Raw genomic sequence first — 25,960 nt, forward strand, 5'->3', positions numbered from 1 at the left:
TTTGTTATTTTTATGGAGCATGTTATTAAACTTCTTTAAGTGAAAGAAACTGAGATTCACTTCAAGTAATAAAAGCTTTTTTAAGAACGCACTTACAAATATAGATTTGGAAACTATGGTAGTTAGATATTGGAAGAGTATTCAGGAGCTAAGGCAAATTTATCAGCAAGGTGTTCTGATTACCTTACCAGCAGCACATGTTCACAGGTTCCTCTCCTATCATGACTCAACTTTTCCCTCTGCCTGTGCTTCAGGCTCCTTCAAGCTCTGACCATTTAAACTTTGCTTTTATACTGGCACTAACTTCAGCATAGCCCAAACTATCACATAACCTCTAGGATCTACCTTCTTTCAGGGTGTCTTTTAGCTTTTCTCCCACTATCAACTAATTGACTTTTTTTATGGATCTTCTACGTAACAACTCCAAGACAGATTTAGCTACTTTCATCACAATTTATAGAAAAAAATTAGAGCACAAATGCTTCATGGGCCTTTGTTCAACACATACTGCCCTGGGCTCAGGTACCCTTCCCTGATACCATAAGATATGGCCAAGGTGCCAGAGTCACATAGAATAAACCATACAGGATCTGTCACTCTGAAAGGTATCTGCGTGTGGCAATTTTATCATGATGAAGTCAGGGACTTGCCAAGCATCATGGCATTGTTCTGTGCAATAGAACTACTAAGAGTCAAATATTTTAATAATCACAGATAATTATCTTTTCCCACTAGGTGACAAAAGCCATTGTGTATATAGAAGAAATGAACAACATGGCAGATGTCACTTTTCCTTCTATCCCTCAAATTGTGTCCTTATTGATGTATGATGATACTTCCAGAGCTAAAGAGAATGCTGGACCTGTGTCTGGTTATCCTGTCATCTGTATCACAGTGAGTAGGAAATTAAAGAAAATTGTAAAATAATTACTTAAAATAATTCTAGCTTAACTAATATAGTATTAGCTTTGACATGAAGAAATAAAAGTGGGAAAATACTACTTTGAAAAGGAAAATATGGTATTAATCAAAGTTCTCATTTTTCTTCCTTTATCCAACAAAGCTTAATTAAGTGATGTGTACATAGATTTTTATTTCATGTTATCTCAGTGTCTGTCACTAATAGGAAAATAAATAAGGGTCGGATTCTGCACTCAGGGAAATCAAAAAATAAAAAAGATAAAAACATGTGAAAATTAGTTACTATGGGACAAAATATGAACATATTCACAAGAATAATGCAGCTCTATGTACAAGGGAAGGCTTAGGATGGTCCGGTGGAATTTCAGTTTGAAAGAAGAGTCAGATAAGGGAAAGTCATTTCAGGAAGAAGTAATTGCATTATAAGTTACATCCAGAAGAATAGCAAAAAAAGTGGCATATTATCTTTCACTGCTTTTAGAGAGAAAGGAAAAGAGAGGGAGAAACATCAATGTGAGAGAGAAACATCAATCAGTTGCTTCCTGCATGTGCCCAAACCTGGGATCGAACCCACAGTTGGGGTATGTGCCATGACCTGGAATTGAACCGGTGACCTTTTGGTGTATGGGACAATGCTCCAACCAACTGAGCCACACCAACCAAGTTAAAGAATGGAATATTATTATTCCACTTTTATTTGCCTACACTTAAATCTAAATTATAAGCTCCCTGTGAGCAAAAACTGGGGCCTATTTTTATATCAGAACAGCCCTGGTATGATGACCTACATAAAATGGGTTCACAATAAATGTTTATTGAATTAACAAGGCAAACATAATAATTTGGTGTCAAGTTATAAAGATCTTTAAATGTTACATTAAAGAATGTGGACTTCATTTGTTGGGTAGCAAGGAGTTCTTGCATAGAATTTCATGAGAGGAGAAGTTGTGTTGGAGTGTTATCATGGTAGCAGTGTGTCACTTGGCTAGAAAGGCCCTCAATTAGGGAGGTGGTATTGGGAATGGGAAGGGAGAAATTTAAGAAATATTGCAAAATAAGAATCAACCAAGTTCACTGACCCATTGGATGTGGGGGGCAAGATGAGAGAAAGGAGGGAAGAAGGAAAGGAGACAGAGAAGGAACAAAGAGTCTCTATCCCACCATTATATGGACAACTCTGAGGATTCAAGAAATGAATAACACTTTTACTTGTATCACTTAGAAATAGAAACATCCAATAGAAGTTTGAAATGCAAGATTAGAGTTCATAAGAGCTATCATGGCTGGGAATAAAAATTTGAGGGTTGCACAAATAGCATGTAGGAAGGGGGGAAAAGCATCAGTGAAAGCACTATGATGGAATTGGAGATGAATAGTTTACACATTATTCTATAATGTGACCCTAACAGAGTTCTGTGTTCCCCATAGGCTTGCAATCCTAAATATTCAAACTATGACAAAACAGGTTCTATTTGTACAAGTGAGAACATCAATGATACTTTGACTCTGTACCGATGGCTGATTAGTGCACCCACTGGCACTGATGGTGTTACCAGCCCCATGAAAGAAGTGGACTTTGACACCTATTTTACATCATCCAAGATGATCACTTTAGACTCCATATACTTTCAACCTGGCTCCAGGGTACAGTGTGCGGCTCGTGCTGTCAATACCAATGGCAATGAAGGCCTGGAGCTGATGAGCCCTATTGTAACCATCAGTAAAGAAGAAGGTAACATATTCCTATTTTCACACAAAGGTCATTGGGATACCATGGCATATTATAAATGTTTAATTTCTGGTTATTAATTTTTTCAAATGCCCCGTCCTAATATATAAAAACCCTGGGTCTATCACATCCACAACAACTGAAGACTCTACCTAATGCCCAGGCTGCGTGTGCAGCAGGCTCTGGTGGGTGGGGACTTGTGGCAGTGGAGACAGGGACGAGGGAGGCAGGGCCTCCCTCACTCACACTCACTCACACTCACTCACAACCATGCACACGCACAGACACACACAGTGCCCACCAGCTCACAGCCTTTTCTCCCTTTGATTCCCTCCATCCCAACTCACTCTCTCAGAATGAGGAAACAAAACAGACTGGGCCTGAAGAGGCCAGGATGGAAGGGAGGGTCAGCAGAGGGTGGAGCAGCCCCCACTGGCCCCGCCTCCTCCCAACCGGGAAAGAGGAAGAGGGAGACAGGGAGGCAGGGAGGCCTGGAGGACTGCTGAGAAAAACAAAGAGACACAGAGACTGGGCGAGATCAGGCTGGCAGGAGAAGGCAGTTGGGGGTGAGATCAGTCCAGCAGGGGAGGGCAGTTAGGTGCGATCAGGCAGGCAGGCAGGCGAGTGGTTAGGAGCCAGCAGTCCCAGATTGCGAGAGGGATGTCCAACTGCAGGCAGTCAGACATCCCCCAAGGGGTCCCCAATTGGAGAGGGTGCAGGCTGGGCTGAGGGACTTCCTCCCCATGCACGAATTCTGTGCACTGAGCCACTAGTGTATTTTATAATATGCTGTACTAATAAGTACTTAAAAATAATAATCCATTCTAATATATTTATTAAAAACAAATATTTGTTCATTCTACATTTTAAAATCACCTATCATACACCAGACTTTCTGCTGGCATATAAGTGCTTTATGCTCAGAATTTTTAAAAAATAAATAAATAAGGCAAGATTATTGTCCTCAAGGAGTTTAAACTCAAATTGAGGACACAATGTTTAGTCTGGACAGGGCACAGAAATGCAAAAGTGGTTGTGTTTAGTTCTACCCAGAATGGGTCAGGAAAGGTTTTATTAAACAGGAGATTCTTAATCTGAATCTTGAAAACAGAGGGAAAAAGGCATGAGTAATGACTCAGAGAAGCATGAAAAAAACATGGAATAGTCTGGGAACTAAAAGCAGAGAAATGGAAGGCATGTGAGAGGACCAGAAAATGAAGCAGATAGTATACAAGGTTCAGACCTAGAAAATTGGCTCATATATGATGCTAAAATATTCCAAGTTGGTTGTTGCATGAGTAGGAGTTTGCTGGGGACTGAAGAGGAGGTATCATCCAGGTAGAGAAGTATGTACAAGTGCCCAGACCTTGGTAATGCAAGGGAGATTGTGTTCAGGACTGGAGTTTGACACGTTGGGGTGGAGAATAGGATATAGTTAAAGATAACAAAAGATAGGAAATCCACTTTATAAACCAATCCTTCACTCTACAGAAAACATTTTAAATTAGATTTTAAAATAAATGTTTATTTATAAGATTCTATTTCTAAAACTTCTATTTGCATACAAGATTTTAGAAGTATACTTACTGCATAAAGAAATGTATTTGTACCACCTCCCCATTATGTAATAAGGATCAATATTTTTTTAATATCATGTATAGTAAATATGCCCTTTTATTGGGATTAAAACATATGGTGCTTAAGTTTCTCTTAAAACCAAACTTTTGAGTTGGTACCAAAAAAAGAAAAATTAAGAAATACCTTAAAATAAGTCCTACTAATAAAACAGCCCAAATACTGATGCCTGCCCTCTGATTTTATTCCTGTCCTAATGAGTACCTAATTCCCCAATTTTGTACCAGTTGAAAATTATATTTTCTAGATGTCTTCAAATTGTAATTCAGCATCTCGGTCCCTTCCATGATATTAAAATGAAAACATTAAAATTACCTTAAAGTAAATATTGGAGAAAGATTTTTCATGTCAAAATTCTTGAGTGTCAGAGAGAGAGAGAGAGAGAGAGAGAGAGAGAGAGAGAGAAGAGAAATAATGAGTTATAATTTATAATACACATACTGTAAGAAATTACATATATAGAGAAAACTAAATATTTTGTTATCTTATTTCAAAGACACATTAGTTTTTGTTTTAAAAATGAGTGCATTTTTTAGTTTTATTAGCTTATAAATAATGTATATTTTATAAGATCAAATAATGTGTATTTAATGTTTAGAGTAAACATCAAATCACTTAATTAAACTACACTTACTTTTTTTCCATTGATTTTCAATCATCCATACTGTGTCTGTTCATACTTTATATTAAACTAGAGGCCTGGTACATGAAATTTGTGCACCGGTAGGGTCCCTAGGCCTGGCCAGTGATCAGGACCAATCTGTGGGGTGACCGATGGGGGGATCAGGGAGTCCCCGCTGGCACCCGCCTTTGCTGGTCTGGGGCCTGCGGGCTGGGGGCAGCTCCTGTGTTGAGGGTCTGCCCCCTGGTGGTCACAGTAGTTCTGCTGTTCAGTCAATTTGCAGATTAGGCTTTTATTATATAGGACTAGAGGCCCGGTGCATGAATTCGTGCACAAGGCAGAGGTCCCTCAGCCCGACCTGCACCCTCTCACAATCCAGGACCCCTCTGGGGATGTCCAACTGCTGGTTTAGGCTGAGGGATTGGGCCTAAACTGGCAGTTAGACATCCCTCTCGCAATCTGGGACCACTGTCTCCTAACTGCTCACCTGCCTGCCTGACTGATCGCCCCTAACCACTCTGCCTGCCTGCCTCATTGCCCCTAACTGCTTGCCTGCCTATCACCCCTAACTGCTTGCCCGCCTGCCTGATCACCCCTAACCACTTGCCTGACTGCCTCATTGCCCCTAACCCCTCTGCCTGCCTGCCTCATTGCCCCTAACCATTTGCCTGCCTGCCTCATTGCCCCTAACTGCTCTCCTGCCTGCCTGATAACTCCTAACCACTCTGACTGCTTGCCTGATTGCCCCTAACTTCTCTGCCTGCCTGTCTGCCTGATCACACCTAACCACTCTGACTGCCTGCCTGATCACCCCTATCTGCTCACCTGCCTACCTGATTGTCCCTAACCACCTCTGCCTCAGCCCCCGCTACAGTGGCTTTGTCCAAAAGACATCCAGAAGACATCTGGAAGGTCGTTCAGCTGTCCGGTCTAATTAGCATATTACGCTTTTATTATTATAGATAATTTTGTGACTATACTTCACAACCTAGAATATTCAGCACATATTAAATCACATTGAACAAATATATTTTCTCAAATGCTTTAAAAATACCTCAAATGTTAGGAAGTAGCCAGTAAACTGTTGTAATTACTTCTCAAACCATGGTCTTCTGCTTCCTTCTGCTTTCTATTCTCAGCAATGCCTTGAGTCCAGAGAGAATATTAAAATACATGAAAAAATCATAGTGCCTATTTTTAAAATACTCTTCAGACATTGTCCATTACCTACTTTTCGCATAAATGTGTTCATTTTTAGGTCTTTGTCAGCCTCGGGTGCCAGGGATAGTGGGAGCAGAGCCATTTTCAGCTAAGTTGCGCTACATGGGCCCCGAGGACCCGGAGTACACAAACCTTATCAGGCTCACGGTCATGATGCCACACACAGACGGTAGGTGACTTCAGTAAACAAAGTCATGGAAAGTTTATTACCAGGTTTATTTTACTGTATACTCTATTTAACTAAGCAGACAATAAGTGCTCTATTTGCAACTTGAGCTTCAAGTTTTTCTGTTTCTTTCAAATGTTTCTGCTTTCTTTCTGCCCATTTAACATTCTGTCATTTTAAGCATTCTCTAAAATTAGGTAAGTTTAACACATGTCAAAACACAATGTTGGTTAACATGCTAGCTATTATGAAATAGCACAAATATGTCTTCAAAACTTTTGATCTTGGACTTATAGTAAAGCATTTTGGTATCTCAAATGTTCGCCTTCAACATGTATTTGCTATTTCATAGCTGTAGTTTTAGAAATCTCTCCCAATATTTATTGCAATAACTAAGACATTTCTTAGGTACTGAAATAAAATTAAGAATGCAACTAGCATTATTGTATTTTGTGTTCATTTTCTCTGGGTAGGGAAATATGGCCAGAATTTGTGAGTCAATAATTTTACCTATACTTTATGAACATTTTTCTACATACAGAAGACATTTCCAAGTTGTATTCCACTCAATTCACTTTACACCTGAAGTAATTATTTGTTATTTCTCGGTTGCTAGTTATATTTTAAGTAGCTAAGAGAGATGAAATGTTAGGTACTATCAGAAACTACAAGGTAAACTCCCCCACCCTTATAAAATGTTTTGTCTGTTTTTTATAAACCCAAATTTGTTTTGAGCAGGCAGATTAGATTGACAGGAATCTGTACCTCTTTACAACATAACATTGGTCCCACATTAGCTCACTCTCTCTATAGGTCCATTTGGATATGTGACTCAGGGGTGCAAAGGGCAGAGGAGAAACCCTTCAGGCTAAAACGGATCTACCACAGTGAGAGAATAAGGTGGAAGAGTCCAATAATTTCTTAGTATTATTACAAAAATAGCTTTAATGTTATAGATCTCCTGAAAAATTCCCAAGACCCCAAGGGGTACTAAGATACTACTTTGACAATCACTGCTCTACAGTATTTTATGACTATCTTCTCAAGAGATAAAGAAATTAGAAAGTGTTCTAAGCTCTTCGCTGTTAGCAAACAAAATAGATCCAGAGACATGGACACATGCAACAGACTGGAGAGTCTCAGACAGAGGGAAAGGGAGGGGAGCATAGCAGGGGAGAGGCAGGAACAGGTTAACCCAAGAACTTATATGCATATATGCATAACCCATGGACACTTTACAATAGTGCAGTGAAGGCTTTGGGAGGGATGGAGTCGGGAGGAGGGGGTAATTGTGGGAGGAAAAAAGGAGATCTGTAATACTTTCAAGCATAAAGATAATTTTTTTAAAAAAAAGAATGGTAACAATGATTACAATTCCTTATAGGCATGCTCCCTGTGATCTCCACTAAAGAACTTTCCAACTTCGAGCTCACCCTCAGCCCTGATGGCACACGAATTGGAAACCACAAGTGCTCAAATCTCCTGGATTATACTGAAGTAAAGACCCATCATGGTTTTTTGACTGATGCTAGAAAAAAACCAGAAATAGTTGGAGAGATGTATCCTTATCAGTACAGTTCATCTATCAGAGGTTCAAGTACCTTACGCTTCTACCGAAATCTGAACCTAGAGGCCTGTTTGTGGGAGTTTGTTAGCTACTATGACATGTCAGAACTTCTCACTGATTGTGGAGGCACTGTTGGAACAGATGGACAGGTATGAATTTTTAACATCTAAATGTTGGTCACTGATAAACCAGTTGGCTTGTTCAGTTACATAGATTTGGACTAAATCCCAAATCCAGTTTTCCTTCTTGGTGATATAATTCATTAGGTATAAGAGGGACCAAATAATTGGCATGAATGGTGTGAAAAGTCATGTCTATTTCTGGAACAATGTGTCAAAATATATCTATTTTTAACAACATTCTGAATCTGCTATGATATAATAAAAATCCAAATATTAATTAGTTTTCAAAATATACATCCTCTGACACACTTTTCTATATTTTATTTATACAACCCAGATAGCTGCTCTAGTGAAGCCCTGCACTTACCTGCTTAAGGCTTATCCTATTATATCTGGCCACTTCTCCAGTGTATCAAGGACATTTTTAATGCAAATGTTGCCCTCTACTATATTCATCTCTCCAGCCAAATCTTACCATAAAATGCTCAGCTAAATTTACTATCCTTTCCTGGTGCCTTTTTTAAAATCAAAATTTCACTATTTAATTTTTAAGGTCAGTATTTTTTCTTTTCATTACTACTGCTAGCTAGAAAACTCATTGTTATGATGCGAAGTTGAGTTGCCTAGGGTTCTACTCTGTATTAGGTGAAAACTGGCAACTTGCAGGTTTCAGTTAAGTTTTGCCTGCCTGAGAGGCTTAAGTTACATAATACAGAATAAAAGAGTATGCAATTAAGAATTATCAAAACATCCAATTATTAACCAGTTTGTGTATGACTTTCTTCTGAAAAGATTGTTCTGCTTTTCCATTATCTATAATAATAAAAGTGTAATATGCTAATTATACCAGACAACCGAACAACCTTTGGGACATCATTCCAGATGGCCGTCTGGACAAAACTGCGGCAGTGGGGGCCGAAGCAGAGGCGGTTAGGGGCCATCAGGCAGGCAGGGAGAGTGGTTAGGGGCAATCAGGCAGGTAGGAGAGCAGTTAGGGGCAATCAGGCAGGCAGGCAGAGTGGTTAGGGGTGATCAGGCAGTGAGGCGAGTGGTTAGGGACAATGAGGCAGGCAGGCAGAGGCAGTTAGGAGCAATCAGGCAGGCAGGCAATCAGTTAGGGGTGATCAGGCAGTCAGGTGAGCAGTTAGGGGAGATCAGGTCGGCAGGCAAGTGGTTAGGGGCTATGAGGCAGGCAGGTGAGTGGTTAGGGGCGATCAGGCAGGCAGGCAAGTGGTTAGGAGCCAGCGGTCCAGGATTGTGAAAGGGATGTTCGACTGCCAGTTTAGGCCCGATCCTGGGCCTAAACTGGCAATTGGACATCCCCTAATATGTCCCGGATTGTGAGAAGGTGCAGGCCGGGCTGAGGGACACTCCCTCCCTCTGTGCACAAATTTCATGCACAGGGCCTCTAGTTTAAAATAAAATTTAAAAATAACATAACCATGATAGAGAAGCAGTGTAAATCATTAAAATTTTAGGACCTTATTATAAAATTCTAAAAGCATCAGCATGAATGGCAAAACAACCTAATAAAACATGTTGCTTACTCTCTTAGAATGAAACCATGTGTCTTAGAGAAAAGACAATCTCATTTTCCTGTACTTTTTTCCTTGGGCTTAAACTTCTCCCCCAGCTATTGATGTTTTCCTATATCCCACCCCCTGGCCCCCACCACCCACCCACACCCATTTTTAAATAGAGGTGTGGAAGAAGAAAATATAAATTAAAGTAGAAGAAATCTAACCCTTTGAGATATTTTTCTAATTTTTCCCATTAGTTTGGGATTCTAAAGAAGAAAAATACCTAATAATTGTACTAACAATAACAATAATGATGGTAATAACATTTATTTAATGTTTACTATGTGCCTGACATTCTTCTAAGCACCTTACATATTTCCACTTAGTCTGTCCTCACAACAACACTCTTGCAACAAGTACTAATTTTGTCTATTTATTTATTTTTGTTTTGTTTGTTAATCCTCACCCAAGGACATTTTTCATTGTTGTTTTTTATTTTGTTTTGTTTTTTATTGTGTGTGTTTTGTTTTTTGTTTTTTAGAGAGAGTGGAAGGGAGGGTGGGAAACAGCGAGAGAAAAACATCAGTGTGAGAGAGATACCTTGATTGGTTGCCTTCTGCATGCATCCCGACTAGGGTAGGTATTGAGCCTGCAACCAAGGTACATGCCCTTGACCAGAATCGAACCTGGGATCATTCAGTCCACAGGCCAATGCTCTATATACTGAGCCAAATGGCTGGACCTAATTTTGTCTCCTGTTTAGAGATGAGAAAGTTGAAGCAAAGAGATTTCAAATGGCTTGTTTGGGAAAGTCACTTGTAAGCCTGTGCTCTTAACCATATTTTGTTACTTATCTAGACATTTAATTGAGTGAATTAAAAGGTCATTTAATTGGGTGAATGTGAGGAATGGGTATCGTCACAGGTGCTATTGCAAAAAAGGCAAATAAACTTTTCCTTCTGTGCTGGGTACAAGAATGCTGCCCAATAGCAGTCATATTAATTTGTGCGAGATTATATCCACATCCACTGTTGGTAAAATTATGCAAATACATGTCTTTACAACAGTAGACTACAGTTTCATTTGAGCACTGGCAAATCAGATTGAAACACACCTGAAAGGAGAGCAAACTAAATACTTGGTGAACACATTTTACTTTAGAATTTTACAAACTTTTACATTTCTGCATTTAGGATGGGGAAAATGGGCAAAAATAAAAGTAAATCATCAACATAGGTAAATGTGCTTCATAGTAGCTTTATATTTTTGACCACTCCATTGCACAACACCTTAAAGCAGCCAATGCTGACTCGGGCCTATGTTTTTCTAACAATTCCACAAAGCCCTGGCTAAGCATCTAACAGATGTTAATTTCCTTCCTCTAGTCCTTCATTAGACTTGGCACTTAGATCAAGGTAATCACTGTGCACACAAATTTTACTAACTGGTAATTACTTCTGCCAGGAACAACAGGATGCAAAACTGATTTTTTTATTTATGTGTTCTTTGTAGCTAAAGCTACTGCCATGACATGTTGCCAAGTTCCTGTGTTTTTCTTTGTTATTAAAAAGCTGTTTCTAACATTCTTTGAAAGGGTTTTCTGACTTCCCCAATTGCCCACATTCAGATTTTTTAACTTATACAAAAGAGTTAGCAAACTGAAAGAATCACCTGAAATGTCCAGGATGGTTATCTGTTAACAACAAATGAAATATTAAGTTTTTGCAATTTGACTACAGCTAGTTTTAACTGATATTATGACTATTTCTGTTTTAGCCATTTGATTTATTGTACATTCATAAATTAAAGCCATATTCCATGAAAACCTACCCTATGCCTGAGATCATACGAAGTACCTATTGAGGGCATCAGATACAGAGCTTACATTTCAATGAAATAGAGTTTTAAGAGTCAAATTGTTACTTTTTTGTTGTTGTTGTTTAAAGTATTACATATGTCTCCTTTTTCCCCCATTGACCCTTCCCCGGCCACCTCTACCCCACAGGACAGGTCCCCACTGCCTCAGTGTCCCTGTCCATTGGTTATGCTAATATACATGCATACAAGTCTTTTGGTTGATCTCTCACACCCCCCCTCCCATCCCCCCCTGCCTTCCCTCTGAGGTTTGACAGTCCGTTCAGTGGTTCTATGTCTCTGGATATATTTTTGTTCATCAGTTTATGTTGTTCATTATATTCCACAAATGAGTGACATCATGTGATATTTATCCTTCTCTGACTGGCTTATTTAGCTTAGTATAATGCTCTACAGTATAAGGCTCTTAGTAAAATGTTCATCCATGCTATTGCAAACGGTAAAAGTTCCTTCTTTTTTACACCAGCGTAGTATTCCATTGTGTAGATGTACTACAGTTTTTTAATCCAGTCATCTGCTGATGGGAACATAGGCTGTTTCCAAATCTTAGCTATGGTAAATTGTGCTGCTATGTACATAGGGGTGCATATGTCCTTTCTGATGGGTGTTTCTGATTTCTTGGGATATATTCCTAGGGTTTAATCTCCAAAATTTACAGGGAACTCATGCAACTTAACAAAAGGAAGATAAACAATCCAATCAAAAAATGGGCAAAGAACCTAAATAGACACTTTTTGAAAGAGGACATAAAGGATGCCAAGAGATATATAAAAACATGCTCAAAGTCACTAATCATCTGAGAGATACAAATCAAAATGACAATGAGGTACCATCTCACACCTGTCAGAATGACTATCATCAACAAATCAACAAACCACGAGTGCTGGAGAGGATGTGGAGAAAAGGGAACCCTCGTGCACTGCTGGTGGAAATGCAAACTGGTGCAGCCACTGAGGAGAACAGTATGGAATTTCCTCAAAAAGTTAAAAATGGAACTCCCATTCGACCCAGTACTCCCAAATCATTACTCTTACAAAAGTTCAGGATTTTACTTGCAAAGAAAAAAGAAATGCGGATACTCTCTAATAATATTTAATATTAAAATCATTTTTGTAGTTATATTTCCTTTTTTAATTTTGTTTTATTGCTTAAAGTATTACAAAGAGTATTACATATGTCTCGTTTCCCCCCTCCCCTTGATATTCCCCCAGCCTCCCCTACCCACCAGTGTCTTATGTCCATTGGCTATGCTTATATGCATGCATACAAGTCCTTCGGTTGATCTCTTACCCTCCTCTCGCCCCCCAACACTCCCCAGCCTTCCCACTGTAGTTTGACAGTCTGTTTGATGCTGCTCTGCCTCGGTATCTATTTTTGTTCATCAGTTATAATGGTCTTTATTATCCATAAATGAGTGAGATCATGTGGTATTTTTCTTTCATTGACTGGCTTATTTCACTTAACATAATGCTCTCCAGTTCCATCCATGCTGTTGCAAATGGTAAGAATTCCTTCTTTTTTACAGCAGCATAGTATTCCATAGTGTAGATATACCACAGTTTTCTAATCCATTCATCTGCTGATGGGCACGTAGGCTGTTTCCAGATCTTTGCTATGGTAAATTGTGCTGCTATGAACATAGGGTGCATATATCCTTTCTGATTGGTGTTTCTGGTTTCTTGGGATATATTCCTAGAAGTGGGATCACTGGGTCAAATGGGAGTTCCATTTTTAACTTTTTGAGGAAACTCCATACTGTCTTCCATAGTGGCTGCACCAGTCTGCACTCCCACCAGCAGTGCACGAGTGTTCCCTTTTCTCCACATCCTCTCCAGCACTTGTCGTTTGTTGATTTGTTTATGATAGCCATTCTGACAGGTGTGAGATGATATCTCATTGTTGTTTTGATTTGGATCTCTTGGATGATTAGTGACTTTGAGCATGTTTTCATATGTCTCTTGGTTTCTGAATGTCCTCTTTTGAAAAGTGTCTATTTAGGTTCTTTGCCCATTTTTTGATTGGATTGTTTATCTTCCTTTTGTTAAGTTGTATGAGGAGTTCCCTGTAAATTTTGGAGATTAAACCCTTATCAGAGATAACATCGGCAAATATGTTCTCCCATGCAGTGGGCTTTCTTGTTGTTTTGTTGATGGTTTCTTTTGTTGTGCAGAAGCTTTTTATTTTGATGTAGTCCCACTTGTTTATTTTCTCTTTAGTTTCCAATGCCCTAAGAGCTGTATCAGTGAAGAAATTGCTTCGGCATATGTCTGAGATTTTGTTGCCTTTGGATTCCTCTAGTATTTTTATGGTTTCCCATCTTACATTTAAGTCCCTTAACCATTTTGAGTTTATTTTTGTGTATGGTGTAAGTTGGTGGTCTAGTTTCATTTTTTTTTGCATGTATCTGTCTAATTTTCCCAACACCATTTATTGAAGAGACTGTCTTGACTTTATTGTATGTTCTTGCCTCCTTTGTCAAATATTAATTGAGCATATTGGTTTGGGTCGATTTCTGGATTCTCCATTCTATTCCATTGATTGATATATCTGTTTTTGTGCCAGTACCAGGCAGTTTTGAGAACTGTGGCTTTGTAATACAGCTTGATATCAGGTATTGAGATCCCACCTACTTTGTTCTTCTTTATCAGGATCGCTGAAGCTATTCGGGGTCTTTTTTATTCTAGATGAATTTTTGGAGCGTTCATTCTAGGTCTGTGAAATATGCTGTTGGCATTTTAATGGGAAGTGCGTTGAATGTATAGATTGCTTTGGGTAGTATGGACATTTTAAAGATGTTGATTCTACCAATCCATGAACACGGTATGTTCTTCCATCTGTTTATATCTTCCTCTATCTCTTTTTTCAACGTCCTGCAGTTTTCTGAGTAGAGGTCTTTTACCTCTTTAGTTAGCTTTATTCCTAGGTATCTTAATTTTTTTGGTGTGATGGTAAATGGGATTGCTTTTTTAGTCTCTGTTTCTGTAAGTTCACTATTGGTGTATAGAATTGCCATAGATTTCTTGGCATTAATTTTGTATCCTGATACATTGCCAAATTCATTTATTAAGTCAAATAGTTTTTTGATGGAGTCTTTAGGGTTTTTTAGGTACAATATCATGTCATCTGCGAATAAGGACAGTTTTACTTCTTTTCCAATTTGGATGCCTTTTATTTCTTCTTCTTGTCTAATCGCAATGGCTAATACTTCCAGTACTAGGTCGAACAGGAGTGGTGAGAGTGGGCATCCCTATCTTGTGCCTGTTCTTAGGGGAAATGGTTTTAGTTTTTGCCCATTGAGTATGATGTTGGCTGTGGGTTTGTCATATATGGATTTTGTTATGTTGAGGTATGATCCTCTATTCCCACCTTGCTGAGAGTTTATAAAAAATGGGTGTTGGATTTTGTCAAATGCTTTTTCTGCATCAATTGATATGACTATGTGGTTTTTTTCTCTCAATTTGTTTATGTGATGCACCATGTTTATTGGTTTGTGGATATTGTACCATCCTTGCATCCCTGGGATAAATCCTACTTCATCATGGTGTATGATCTTTCTGATGTACTGCTGGATCCGATTTGCTATGATTTTGTTGAGTATTTTGGCATCTATGTTCATGAGGGATATTGGCCTGTAATTCTCTTTCATTGTGTTGTCTTTACCTGGTTTTGGTATGAGGGTGATGCTGGCTTCATAGAATGAGCTGGGAAGTGTTCCTTCCTCTTGAATTTTTTGGAATAGTCTGAGGAGGATAGCTTTTAGTTCTTCCTTGCATGTTTGGTAAAACTCCCCTGTGAAGCCATCTGGCCCTGGGCTTTTGTTTGCTGGAAGCTTTTTGATGCCTACTTCAATTACTTCCATAGTTATTGGCTTATTGAAATTTGTAGATTCTTCCTGATTGAGTTTTGGAAGGTTGTATTTTTCTAGGAATATATCCATTTACTCCAGGTTGTCTAGTTTGTTGGAGTAGAGTTGCTCATAGTATTTTTTAACAATCCTTTGTATTTCTGTGGGGTCTGTTGTTATTTCACTCTATCATTTCTGATTTTGTTTATTTGGTTCCTCTCTCTTTGCTTCTTAGTGAGCCTGGCTAGAGGTTCATCAATCTTGTTTATCCTTTCAAAGAACCAGCTCTTGGTTTCATTGATCTTCCTTATTTTTTTTTGGTCTCTATGTCATTTATTTCTGCTCTGATCTTTATTATCTCCTTCCCAATAAATATTTAATAACATGCTATTCAGCTTCCAAGTGTTTGAGTATTTTTGGGTTGTTTTTATTGTAGTTTATTTCTAATATTATGCCATTGTGGTCTGAGAAGATGCTTGGCATGATTCCAATCTTCTTGAATTTGGGGAGACTTTGCTTGTGACCCAATATGTGGTCTAATTTTGAAAATGTCCCATGTGCACTTGAGGAGAACGTATATTCTGCGGCTTTGTGGTGAAATGTTCTGAAGATGTCAATTAAGTCCATCTGGTCTAGTGAGTCATTTAGTATTGCTGTTTCTTTGCTGATTTTTTTGTCTAGAGGATTTATCCTGTGATGTCAGTGGTGTATTAAAGTCCCCTACTATGATTGTATTGTTGTTGATCTCTCCCTTGATATCTTCCAGGAGTTTTTTTTTTATGTATTTGGGTGCTCCTACATTGGGTGCATATATGTTTATCAGGGTTATATCCTCTTGTTGTATCTATCCCTTTAGTACTATGAAGTGGACTTCCTTATCTCTTGTTATAGCCTTCACTTTGAGGTCTATTTTGTCTGATATAAGTATTGCTACCCCAGCTTTTTTTTTTTTTTCATTTCCATTTGCCTGAAAGATATTTTTCCATCCCTTCACTTTCAGTCTGTTTGAGTCCCTTCTTCTGAGGTGGGTCTCTTGTAGACAGCAAATGTATGGGTCATGGATTTTTATCCATTCAGCCACTTGATGTCTTTTGATTGGAGCATTTAGTACATTTATGTTTAAAGTTATTATTGAAAAGTTCTTGTTTGTAGGCATTTTTATTTTTTGTGTCTGTGTCTTTCTTTCCTTTTCATTTCTTCTTTTTACACCAGTCCCTTTAGCATTTCCTGCATTGCTTGTTTGGTAGTGATAAACTCGCTTAGCCTCTTTTTTTTTCTGTGAAGCTTCTTATTTCCCCTTCAATTTTGAATAATAGCCTTGCTGGATAGAGTATTCTTGGATACAGTCCCTTGCTTTGCATCACTTTGTAAATTTCTGTCCATTCTTTTCTGGCATAATGTGTTTCTGTTGAGAAATCATTTGATAATCTAATGGGAGAGCCCTTGTACGTAACTCTGTCTCTCTCTTGTAGCCTTTAAAATTCTCTCTTTGTCCTGAACATTTGCCATCATAATTATGATGTGTCTTGGTGTGGGTCTTTTCAGGTTCATCTTGTTTGGGACTCTCTGTGCTTGTGTGACTTTTTCTTCCCCACATCAGGTAAGTTTTCGAACAATATTTCTTCGATTAGGTTTTCTAAGCCTTGTTCCTCTTCCTATTGTTCTGGCACCCCTATTATTCGTATGTTGCTTCATTTCATGTTGTCCCATAGCTCCCTTAGACTCTCCTCCTGTCTTTAACTTTTTTTCTTCAATTGCAGTTCAGTTTGGGTGTGTTTTGCTTCCCTGTCTTCTAATTCGCTAATTCGGTCCTCCGGTTCTCCTAGCCTACTTTTGAAACTTTCCATGGTGTTTTTTATTGCAGCTATATCACTCTTCATTTCTTCTTGATTCTTACATAAGTTGTTGATTTTTTTCATCCATTTCTTCTTGATTCTTACATAAGTTGTTGATTTTTTCCTCCATCTGGTTTATGCAGTCTAGGACCCTTATTCTGAAATTTTTTTCTGACATAGTGCATGCCTCTGTTTCACTTAGCCGCTTTTCTGGCTAGTCATCTTTTTCTTTCCTTTCGGGGTTTCTTTGTCTACCCATTTTTGGTCTCCCCAACTGATCTAGGTGTCAAGTCGTGCAGGGTTGCTCCCTGGGTGGCAGTGGTTCCTCGGTCTGCAGTTGCCCCTCAAGTGGTCGCAATAGTGGCTGCTCCTCAGTTGGCCGCGGCTCCTCTGGTGGGTGCTGTTCGCAGCAGTGGTGTTTCCTCTGGCTGGTTAGGTGATGATTAGTGACAGTTCTTCTCCTCTTTCATTTCTGATTTATTTGGGTCCTCTCTTTTTTTCTTGATGAGTCTGATTAAAGGTGTGTCAATCCTATTTATCTTTTCAAAGAAGCAGCTCTTAGTATGATTATCACTTCTATTTTTGTTTAACTCTATTTTATTTATTTCTGCTGATTTTATTATTTCTTCTTTCTACTCACTCTGGCTTTCTTTTTCTTTTTCAAGTTTCTTTGAGTGTAAAGTTAGATTATTTATTTGAGCTTTTTCTTGTATCTTGAGATAGGACTGTAATGCTATGAATTTCTCTCTTTAGGACCACTTTCCCTGTGTTCCACCGATTTTTTGTTATTGTATTCTCATTTTCATTTATTTCAAAGTCTTTTGTTTTCTTTCTTGATCTCATTGTTAAATATTTCATTATTTAGGAACATGTTATTTAGCATCCATGTCTTTGTATGTTTTTCAATTTTTTTCTTTTGATTGATTTCCAGTTTCACAGCAATATGTTCAGAGAAAATGCTTGATATGATTTCAATCTTTTTAAGTTTATTGAGAATTGTTTTGTGTTCTAACATGTGTTCTTTCCTAGAAAACATTCCACATGCATTTGAATAGAATGTATATTCTGCTGCCTTGAGGTGGAATGCTCTGAAGATATCAATAAATCCATTTGATCTAATGTGTCATTTAAGACTGCCATCTCCATATTGATTTTCTGTCTGGAAGACTTATCTATTGATGTCAATGGGGTGTTAAAATCCCCTACTATGACTGTATTATTGTCAGTCTCTCCCTTTATGTCTATCAAGATTTGCTTTACATATTTAGGTGCTCCTATGTTGGGTGCATAAATGTTTACAAGGGTTATATCCTCTTGTTGTATTGCTTATCATTACATAGTATCCTTCTTTGTCTCTTACTATATCCTTGGTTTTAAAGTCTATTTTGTCAGATATAAGTATTGCTACCCAGCTTTTTTTCCCCTTTCCAGTTGCATGAAATATCTTAAGCAAGCCTTTATCATTTCCTGTAATACTGGGTGGGCAATAACAAACTCCTTTATTTTGTGTGGAACCTCTTTATCTCTCCTTAAATTTTGAATGATAGCTTTGCTGGGAAAAGTAATCTTGGTTGTAGGTCCTTGTTTTTCAGCACTTCAAATATTTCATGAAAATCTCTTCTGGCTTGAAATGTTTCTGTTGAGAAATTAGCTGACAATCTTATGGGAGCTCCTTTATGAATCACTGGCTGCCTTTCTCTCTAGGCTTTTAAGATTCTCTCTTTGTCTTTAACTTTTGGCATTTTAATATGATGTGTTTGGTGTCAGCCTCTTGGTTCCATTCTGTTTGAGACTCTGTGCTTCCTGGACTTCTATGTCTTATTCCTTCACCAGATCCCTTCTCTCTTCTCCTTCTGGTGTAACTATCATATGGATGTTGTTAAGCTTTAAGTTGTACCAATGGCCCCTTAAAGTATCCTCATTTTTGTCTTTTTTCTTTTTTGCTGCTCTGATTGGTTGTTGTTTTCTACCTTGTCTTCCAAATGACGGGTACAATCCCCTGCTTCATTGAGCCTACTGTTTACTCCTTCCAATGTATTCTTTATTTCAGATTTGGCATTCTTCATTTCTGACTGGACCTTTTTTTAAAATATATTTTTTATTGATTAATATATTACATATGTGTCCTTATCCCCACGTTACCCCCTATCCCTCCCCGCTCATGCCCTCACCCCCCCCCCCCCCCCCCGTTGTCCGTGTCCATTGGTTAGGCCTATATGCTTGCATATACTGACTGGACCTTTTTATAATTTCCATATCCTTTTCTATGCTGTTGAGTATCTTTATAATCATTACTCTGAACTCTATATCTGATAAATTGTTTACTTCCACTTCATTTAGCTCTTCTTTAGGATAATTCTCTTGTTCTGTTATTTGAGGCCTGTTTCTTTGTCTCCCATTTTGTCTGTCTCTCTGTGTTTTCTATGTATTAGATAGATCTTCTAGAACTCACTCTTGGTAGGGTTGTCTTATGTAGTAGGTAGTTGTGGGATCCAATGGCACAGTCTTCCTGATCACCAGAACTGGGTGCTCTAAGATTGTTCCTTGTGAGGACCCTTCTGTAGTAATTGAGTCTTGATTGCTATTGGCCCATTCGTGCATGGGCTCAACCTTCAGCCTGGCTGACAGTAAGGCTCAACCCCCAACACAGCATGCAGGCTGCTGTGCAGGTGCTGATCACACAACACAGAATTCACTTCAGCATGTTTTGGTGCCTGCCAATATTTCCCTGTGGATATGCTGCTTGTGAAGTTTATTAGATCCTGCTCTGTTGTTGTGTGAAGCTGGCCACTGGGTGTATTGGCTCTGGGCCTCTTCAGAGGGACTCTGTTGCAGACCAGTGTCAGACATTGTCTATGATTGGCCCTGAGCAACCTGTTTAGAGTTATCAGTGATCCACAACTTGTGGCTCCCTCTGCTGGGCCTGGCTGCATGTGAAAGGACCAAGTTGCAAACTGAAGTCTGACTTTGGTAGTCCTAGGCCCAGGAGCAGGTCAGGCAAAGATTCAAGGCACCTAGGGATATACCTCTACCTGCAGGCTATCTGTTAATCTCAGTCACTTAGTGAGCCTCCAGCTTTAGTCCTCAGCTGGGTATAAGTTCCACGAGTAAGGTGAAAGGGATTCCAATGGGTGGGGCTATGCTCTCCCCAGGCAAATACTGCATGGATTAGACAGAAGAAAGGTCTGCCTATGAAAGATGGCTTCTGCAGTATGAGGGGATGACTCAGCATAGGGATCTAAGCAGCTGTCTTTTCCACTCTCTCCTCAGAGCAACCACCCTTAGACTCTCCTCACACAGCTCTAGTCCATTCTACCCTCCCTCTGCTGGATCCCAAGGTGAATGGCAAATGAAATGTTGTATATAGGCCCTTTAAGAGACCATCTTTAGCCATCTCTTCCTGGCAGACAAAAACCCCGCTGCTTTTCATAGCCAGATGTTATATGGAAAACTTTCCTGGTTCTGGTGCTCTGACCTGGGGGATCCAGTTTGGGGTTTAGATCCAAGACTCCTCAGGGGAACCCCCCACAGCTGAATTATCTCTCCAGAACTTCAGCTGCTACCTGTGTGAGCCTGGCCAACCCTCTTGTATGTCTGCACTTCCTACCAGTGTCATTGAGGCATCCTCTTTACATCCTTAGTTATAAGGCTTCTCTCCACCTAGTCTTCAGGATGGTTATTTAGGATGATTTTTCTATATTTCAGTTGTAATTCCATTTTAGTCTGGAAGAAGGTCAGTGTAGCTTTAACCTAAACTGCCACCATCTTGGAATCCACTTTTTTTGTTCCATCCCTCCACCTTCCTCAATCCTCCACCAACCTCCCCCCCCCCCAACACACACCCCAGAGCTGTCTGCCTGCTCTCTATCTCTGAGTTTTTCTCTATTTTGCTTGGAAGTTTATGTTGTTGATTAAATACCATATATGAGTGAAATCAAATGGTTCTTGCCTTTCTCTGACCAGCTTATTTCACTTAGTCTAATGTTCTCCAGGTCCTTTCCTGTCACCTTTTTCACCCATCTTTCCAAACACCCTTCCATCAGGCAACCATTAATTTGTACTCTAGCTGTGAGTCTGTTTCTGTTTTGTTTGTTCATTTATTTTGTTCTTTAGATCCAATCCACATATAAGTAAATTTATATGGTATTTGTCTTTTTCTGTCTTTCTTATTTCACTTATAGTAATATCATCTAGGATCATCCTTGTAGTCACAAATGCTAAGATTTGATTCATTTTTATGGCCGAGTAATACATATGTCCCACTTCTTCATCCAATCATTGATTGATAGGCACTTAGTCTGCTTCTGTATCTTGGCTATCTATATAATAAAAGCTTAAGCGAACGTTGTGGCGGAATGACCAGAATGACCGGTTGCTGTGATGCACATTGACCACCAGGGGTCAAACGCTCAGCAGGAGCTGCCCCCTGGTGGTCAGTGTGCTCCCACAGGGAACCACCGCTCAGCCAGAAGCCAGGCTCATGGCTAGCGCGCGCAGAGGCAGTGGTGGGAGCCTCTTCCGCCTCCACAGCAGTGCTAAGGAGCAGCAAGCCAGCTGTAAGGAGCAGCGAGCAGGTGGGCTGTAAGGAACAAGTGGTCCTGGACTGCGAGAGGGCACAGGCTGCGCTGAGGGACCTTCCCCCCCGCCCCCCAGGCACAAATTTTGTGCACCGGGCCTCTAGTTATAAATAATGCTGTAATGAACATAAGAATGCATATGTCCTTTCAAATTAGTGTTGTGAATTTTCTAATAGGTACCTAGAACTGGAATTGCTGGGTCATAAGGGAGTTAGTTCTATATTTAGTTTTGGTTTTTTTTTTGAATAAACATCCATACTATTTTCCATAGTGGTTTCACCCATTTTCAAAACCACCAACAATGCATAAGCATTTCCTTTTTTCACACCCTCACCAACATTTGTTCTTTGTTCATTTATTGACAATAGCCATTCTGACAGGTGTGAGATAATACCTTCTTGTTGTTTTAAGTTGCATTTTTCTCATGATTAGTAACATTGAGCATCTTTTTATATGTCTATTGGCTTTTTACTAAATTCATTTATCAGTTTAGGAGGTTTTGAGTGGGATTTTTAGGTTTCTCTGTGTATAGTACCTGCAAAGTTTACTTTTTTCTTTCCAATTTGGATGCCTTTTATTTCTTTCTCTTCTCTGATTGCAATAATTATGACTTCAATACTATCCTATCTAATAATAGACAAACATGGTAATTAACCATACCTCCGCTATGCCTCCCATTGGCTAATCAGCAGGATATTCAAATTAACTGCCAACAAAGATGGCGGCCAGCAGCCAAGCAGCTGAAGCGAGCAGGAGGCTTGCTTGCTCCAGTGATGGAGGAAGCCAAGGTTCCCCGCCTGCCGCAGCCCAGCTCTGAGCTCCGGAAGCAACAATGTTTCAATTATAGAAGCTAAACAAACACCAGATACATGCTTTCAGCCGGCAGTGGGCTCAGAGCTTAGAGCGCCAGTGATGGCAACAGAGTTTCAATTATAGAAGCTAAACAAACCCAGATACCTGCTTTCAGCCAGCCACGGCCTCAGAGCTGGAGCCGGGCCTCAGAGCTGGAGCCGGTTCTCAGCTCCAGTGACAGTTATAGAAGGTAAATAAATCCCAGAATAAAAAAAAAAAAAGAAAAAAAAAAAAAAAGCTGGGAGCTCCAGTTGCCTGCCAGCCTGAAAACCGCCCTCAGCCCCTCACCCAGGCGGGACCCCCACCCTGATCCGGGATACCCTTCAGGGCAAACCAGTTGGCCCCCACCTGTGCACCAGGCCTCTATCCTATATAGTAAAAGGGTACTATGCAAACTGACCCTAACAGCAGAAAGACTGGGAATGACTGGTCACTATGACACACACTGACCACCAGAGGGCAGATGCTCAATGCAGGAGCTGCCTTCTGGTAGTCAGTGCGCTCTCACAGAGGGGAGCTCTGCTCAGCCACAAACCAGGCTGATGGCTGCCAGTACAGCAGTGGTGGTGAGAGCCTCTCCCGCCTCCTCAGCAGCGCTAAGGATGTCTGACTGCAGCTTAGGTCTGCTCCCCACTGGCAAGTGGACATCCCCCAAGGGCTGCTGGGCTGCCAGAGGGATGTCTGATTGCCATCTTAGGCCCAATCCCCCGGGGAGCAGACCTAAGCCAGCAAGTGGTCACCCCCGAGGGGTCCCAGACTGCGAAAGGGCACAGGCCAGGCTGAGGGACCCCCTACCCCGAGTGCACAAATATTTGTTCACCGGGCCTCTAGTGTTGAATAAAAATTGTACAAGTGGACATTCTTGTCTTGTTCCTGATCTTAAGGAAAATGCTTTTAGGATTTCACCATTGTGTGTTTGTCATATGTGGCCTTTATTATATTGAGGTATATTCTCTTTATCTCCATTTTGTTGCGAGTTTTTATTATAAATGAATGCTCTATTTTGTCAAATGCTCTTTTTACATCTATTGATATGGTCATATGAATTTTATCTTTCAATCTGTTTATCTGATATATACCATTAATTGATTTGCAGACATTGAACCAACCTTTCAGCTCACAAATAAATTCATTCAATCATGGTATATGAATTTCTAAACATATTCCTGAATTCAGTTTCTGCCAAGGCTGACCAGCAGAACCTGAGCAATGGATGAATGATTACTCTGACACAACTAAGGTACTGCTTGGCTATAGAAACCAAACCAGCCCCATTCGCCCACCTCCTTAGGCTTTTATTGTAACAACAGCTTGAACTAAATTAACTTTTAGATACTATCAGCAGGGTAAGCATCCTTGAGAAGACACATGCATCTGCAATGTCCCTTAAGCAAGGGCATATAAATACTAAGCATAAAGATTCCAGTAAACACCCAGGGACTCGGACTTGTTTGAAAAAGTCAAAGCAGGGGCTGTCACCTTCAGCCAGCTTCCCCTGGGGTTTCCAATCTTTTGAAATTTCCTCCTTACAAACTTTCCAACCAAGTCCCATGCTTCCCCACACCTCCCCCTATTTTGTTTTTCTGGCTGCAGAAGACAGAGAGAGCAGTAAACCTACTGCTTTGGAATGTCAGGGTCCACGAAGTGCATTTATTGCTAAAGTTCCAATTTTATAGACCATAAGAAAAAGAGAATTACAATGACAGCAATGGTTGGTCCAATCAAGAAGACAGGGAGCTTACGAGTACCAAATCCTGCCTTCTAGTAAGGTGTAGGGGACAGGATTATAAATGGGAAGGAGCTAGAGTGAGGAATGCAACTATGTGCAGGCTTGGGGGTCTGCAGACGTCAGCTATTGTAATTAGTCATCAGGCAATGAGATGATGTTGATGAGATGATGTTTTGACTTCTGGTGGATTAGTCTGACCATACTTATCGATTCTGCTTGCTAGATTCACAGCTGAGTCACCTCATCAACCACTTTGCACAGGCTTTGAAAAGGAAACTTTACAAAAAACTTAAGCCCCTATCTATAATAATAATAGGGTAATATGCTAAGTAGACCAGACATCCTTCCAGATGTCATTCTGGACGTTCTTCCAGACAAAGCCAGGGCCAGAGGGAAGCCAGCCTGGGTCCTGGATGCCTGGGGGCAGCCCTAGGAAGCCAGCCCAGGTCCTGGGTGCCAGAGGGAAGCCAGTGCCAGCAGCCGGGGGAAGGAAGGCCTGCTCTTGCATGAATTTCATGCATTGGGCCTCTATTTCACATATAAGAAACTTTACCCCCTAATCACATAAGTATATGTATACTAAGATTTAAACATTATTTTTAGATTAATTTAGGTGTTCTATCTATCAGGTTATAGGTTCTCCCAATTGTTCCCCCTTCTGATTAGGTAAATTAGTTGATATCTATTAACCTTGTACTGTAATAGCAAATTCTTTTCTAAAGAAATTTTCCCTTTTAATAGACTGAAAAAGAACCAAAAAAATTTCTGTATTAGTTTACTTTAGATTTATTTATCTAATTAGGTTTATTATTCAGTATATCTATGCTTTCCTTTTAAGATTTCTCTTTATCACCCTTCTATAACTTTTACAAATCTTTCTTTACAAAGTTTGCAACTTTTAGAAACAACTAGCTTTAGAACCTACTTTCTTTTCTTTAAAAATGTATTTCTATGCCTCATACTTTCTATTATACTAAAACTATAAATTCTTTCTCATTACTTAGAATTAAAAGTCAGTTCTACACAGGCTACTCTATTGCCAGCTTTAGAGTAGTTAGAGTGGTATGTCTCAGGTTCCATTTATCTTCCAGTTGGCCCATTGTCCTTGCTCTGCTTATACCTGTGTAACTGCCTACTACATTCCCCTCAAGGATCTTGGCTCTGAATTCTTTCAGAGAAAGGGGATGCCAGGTTTCTTCTGAAACTGCTTCCTGCTGATGAGGGTTCAAAGGTTTCTCTCAGAGCCAAGAGATCCTTGCTCTCTGTCAGAGGGACAATGAGGCCTGGGCATAGAAGGAGGTGGCAATGGTGCCTAGAGGTGGTATTCCCTAGGTGCAAGTAGGGCTTGTAACCTGGTGGAGACTGTGTTATAAAATTTAGTATTATTGGGCATAAGTTAGAAAAGCAAGAATTATGACAAATTGTCTGGTGGAAGAAAAAAAACATTTTAGTTCTAATAATTTCCTGTTGAAACATGATTTCTCTCCCTAAAATCACCCTCATTTTCATCAAAGAGCCAAATTAAGACCTACTTATTTACTGTATTAAGTAGAGTTCCAGTTTGGCCTAATTATTTGCATAAACACAACAAGAATAACAGTTGATCACATAGGCTATTAAAAAAATGCTTTGCTGGAATCTCATGAGAAAGTTTACCCCCAGGGCAAAGAAGCCAAGCCCCACTTGCCATTAGGCTTTGCCTGCAATACCTATAGAATTGGGGTGCATTCCTCAACTTGAGGTCT

The 25,960-nt window shown here is 39.7% G+C and overlaps 1 protein-coding gene across 1 annotated transcript in view; it reads left to right on the forward strand.

Annotated features, from left to right (window-relative positions):
* Positions 1-25,960, forward strand: part of FREM2 (FRAS1 related extracellular matrix 2) — a 328,691-nt gene that overhangs the window by 276,430 nt on the left and 26,301 nt on the right. Inside the window, exons 13-16 of the mRNA XM_036299332.1 lie at positions 736-894; positions 2,350-2,653; positions 6,166-6,297; positions 7,679-8,010. Coding sequence (XP_036155225.1) covers positions 736-894; positions 2,350-2,653; positions 6,166-6,297; positions 7,679-8,010 — 927 coding nt within the window. The remainder of the gene's footprint in view (positions 1-735; positions 895-2,349; positions 2,654-6,165; positions 6,298-7,678; positions 8,011-25,960) is intronic.

The sequence above is a fragment of the Myotis myotis genome, unplaced genomic scaffold (genome assembly GCF_014108235.1).
Source record: "Myotis myotis isolate mMyoMyo1 unplaced genomic scaffold, mMyoMyo1.p scaffold_m19_p_3, whole genome shotgun sequence".
Classification (NCBI taxonomy): domain Eukaryota; kingdom Metazoa; phylum Chordata; class Mammalia; order Chiroptera; family Vespertilionidae; genus Myotis; species Myotis myotis.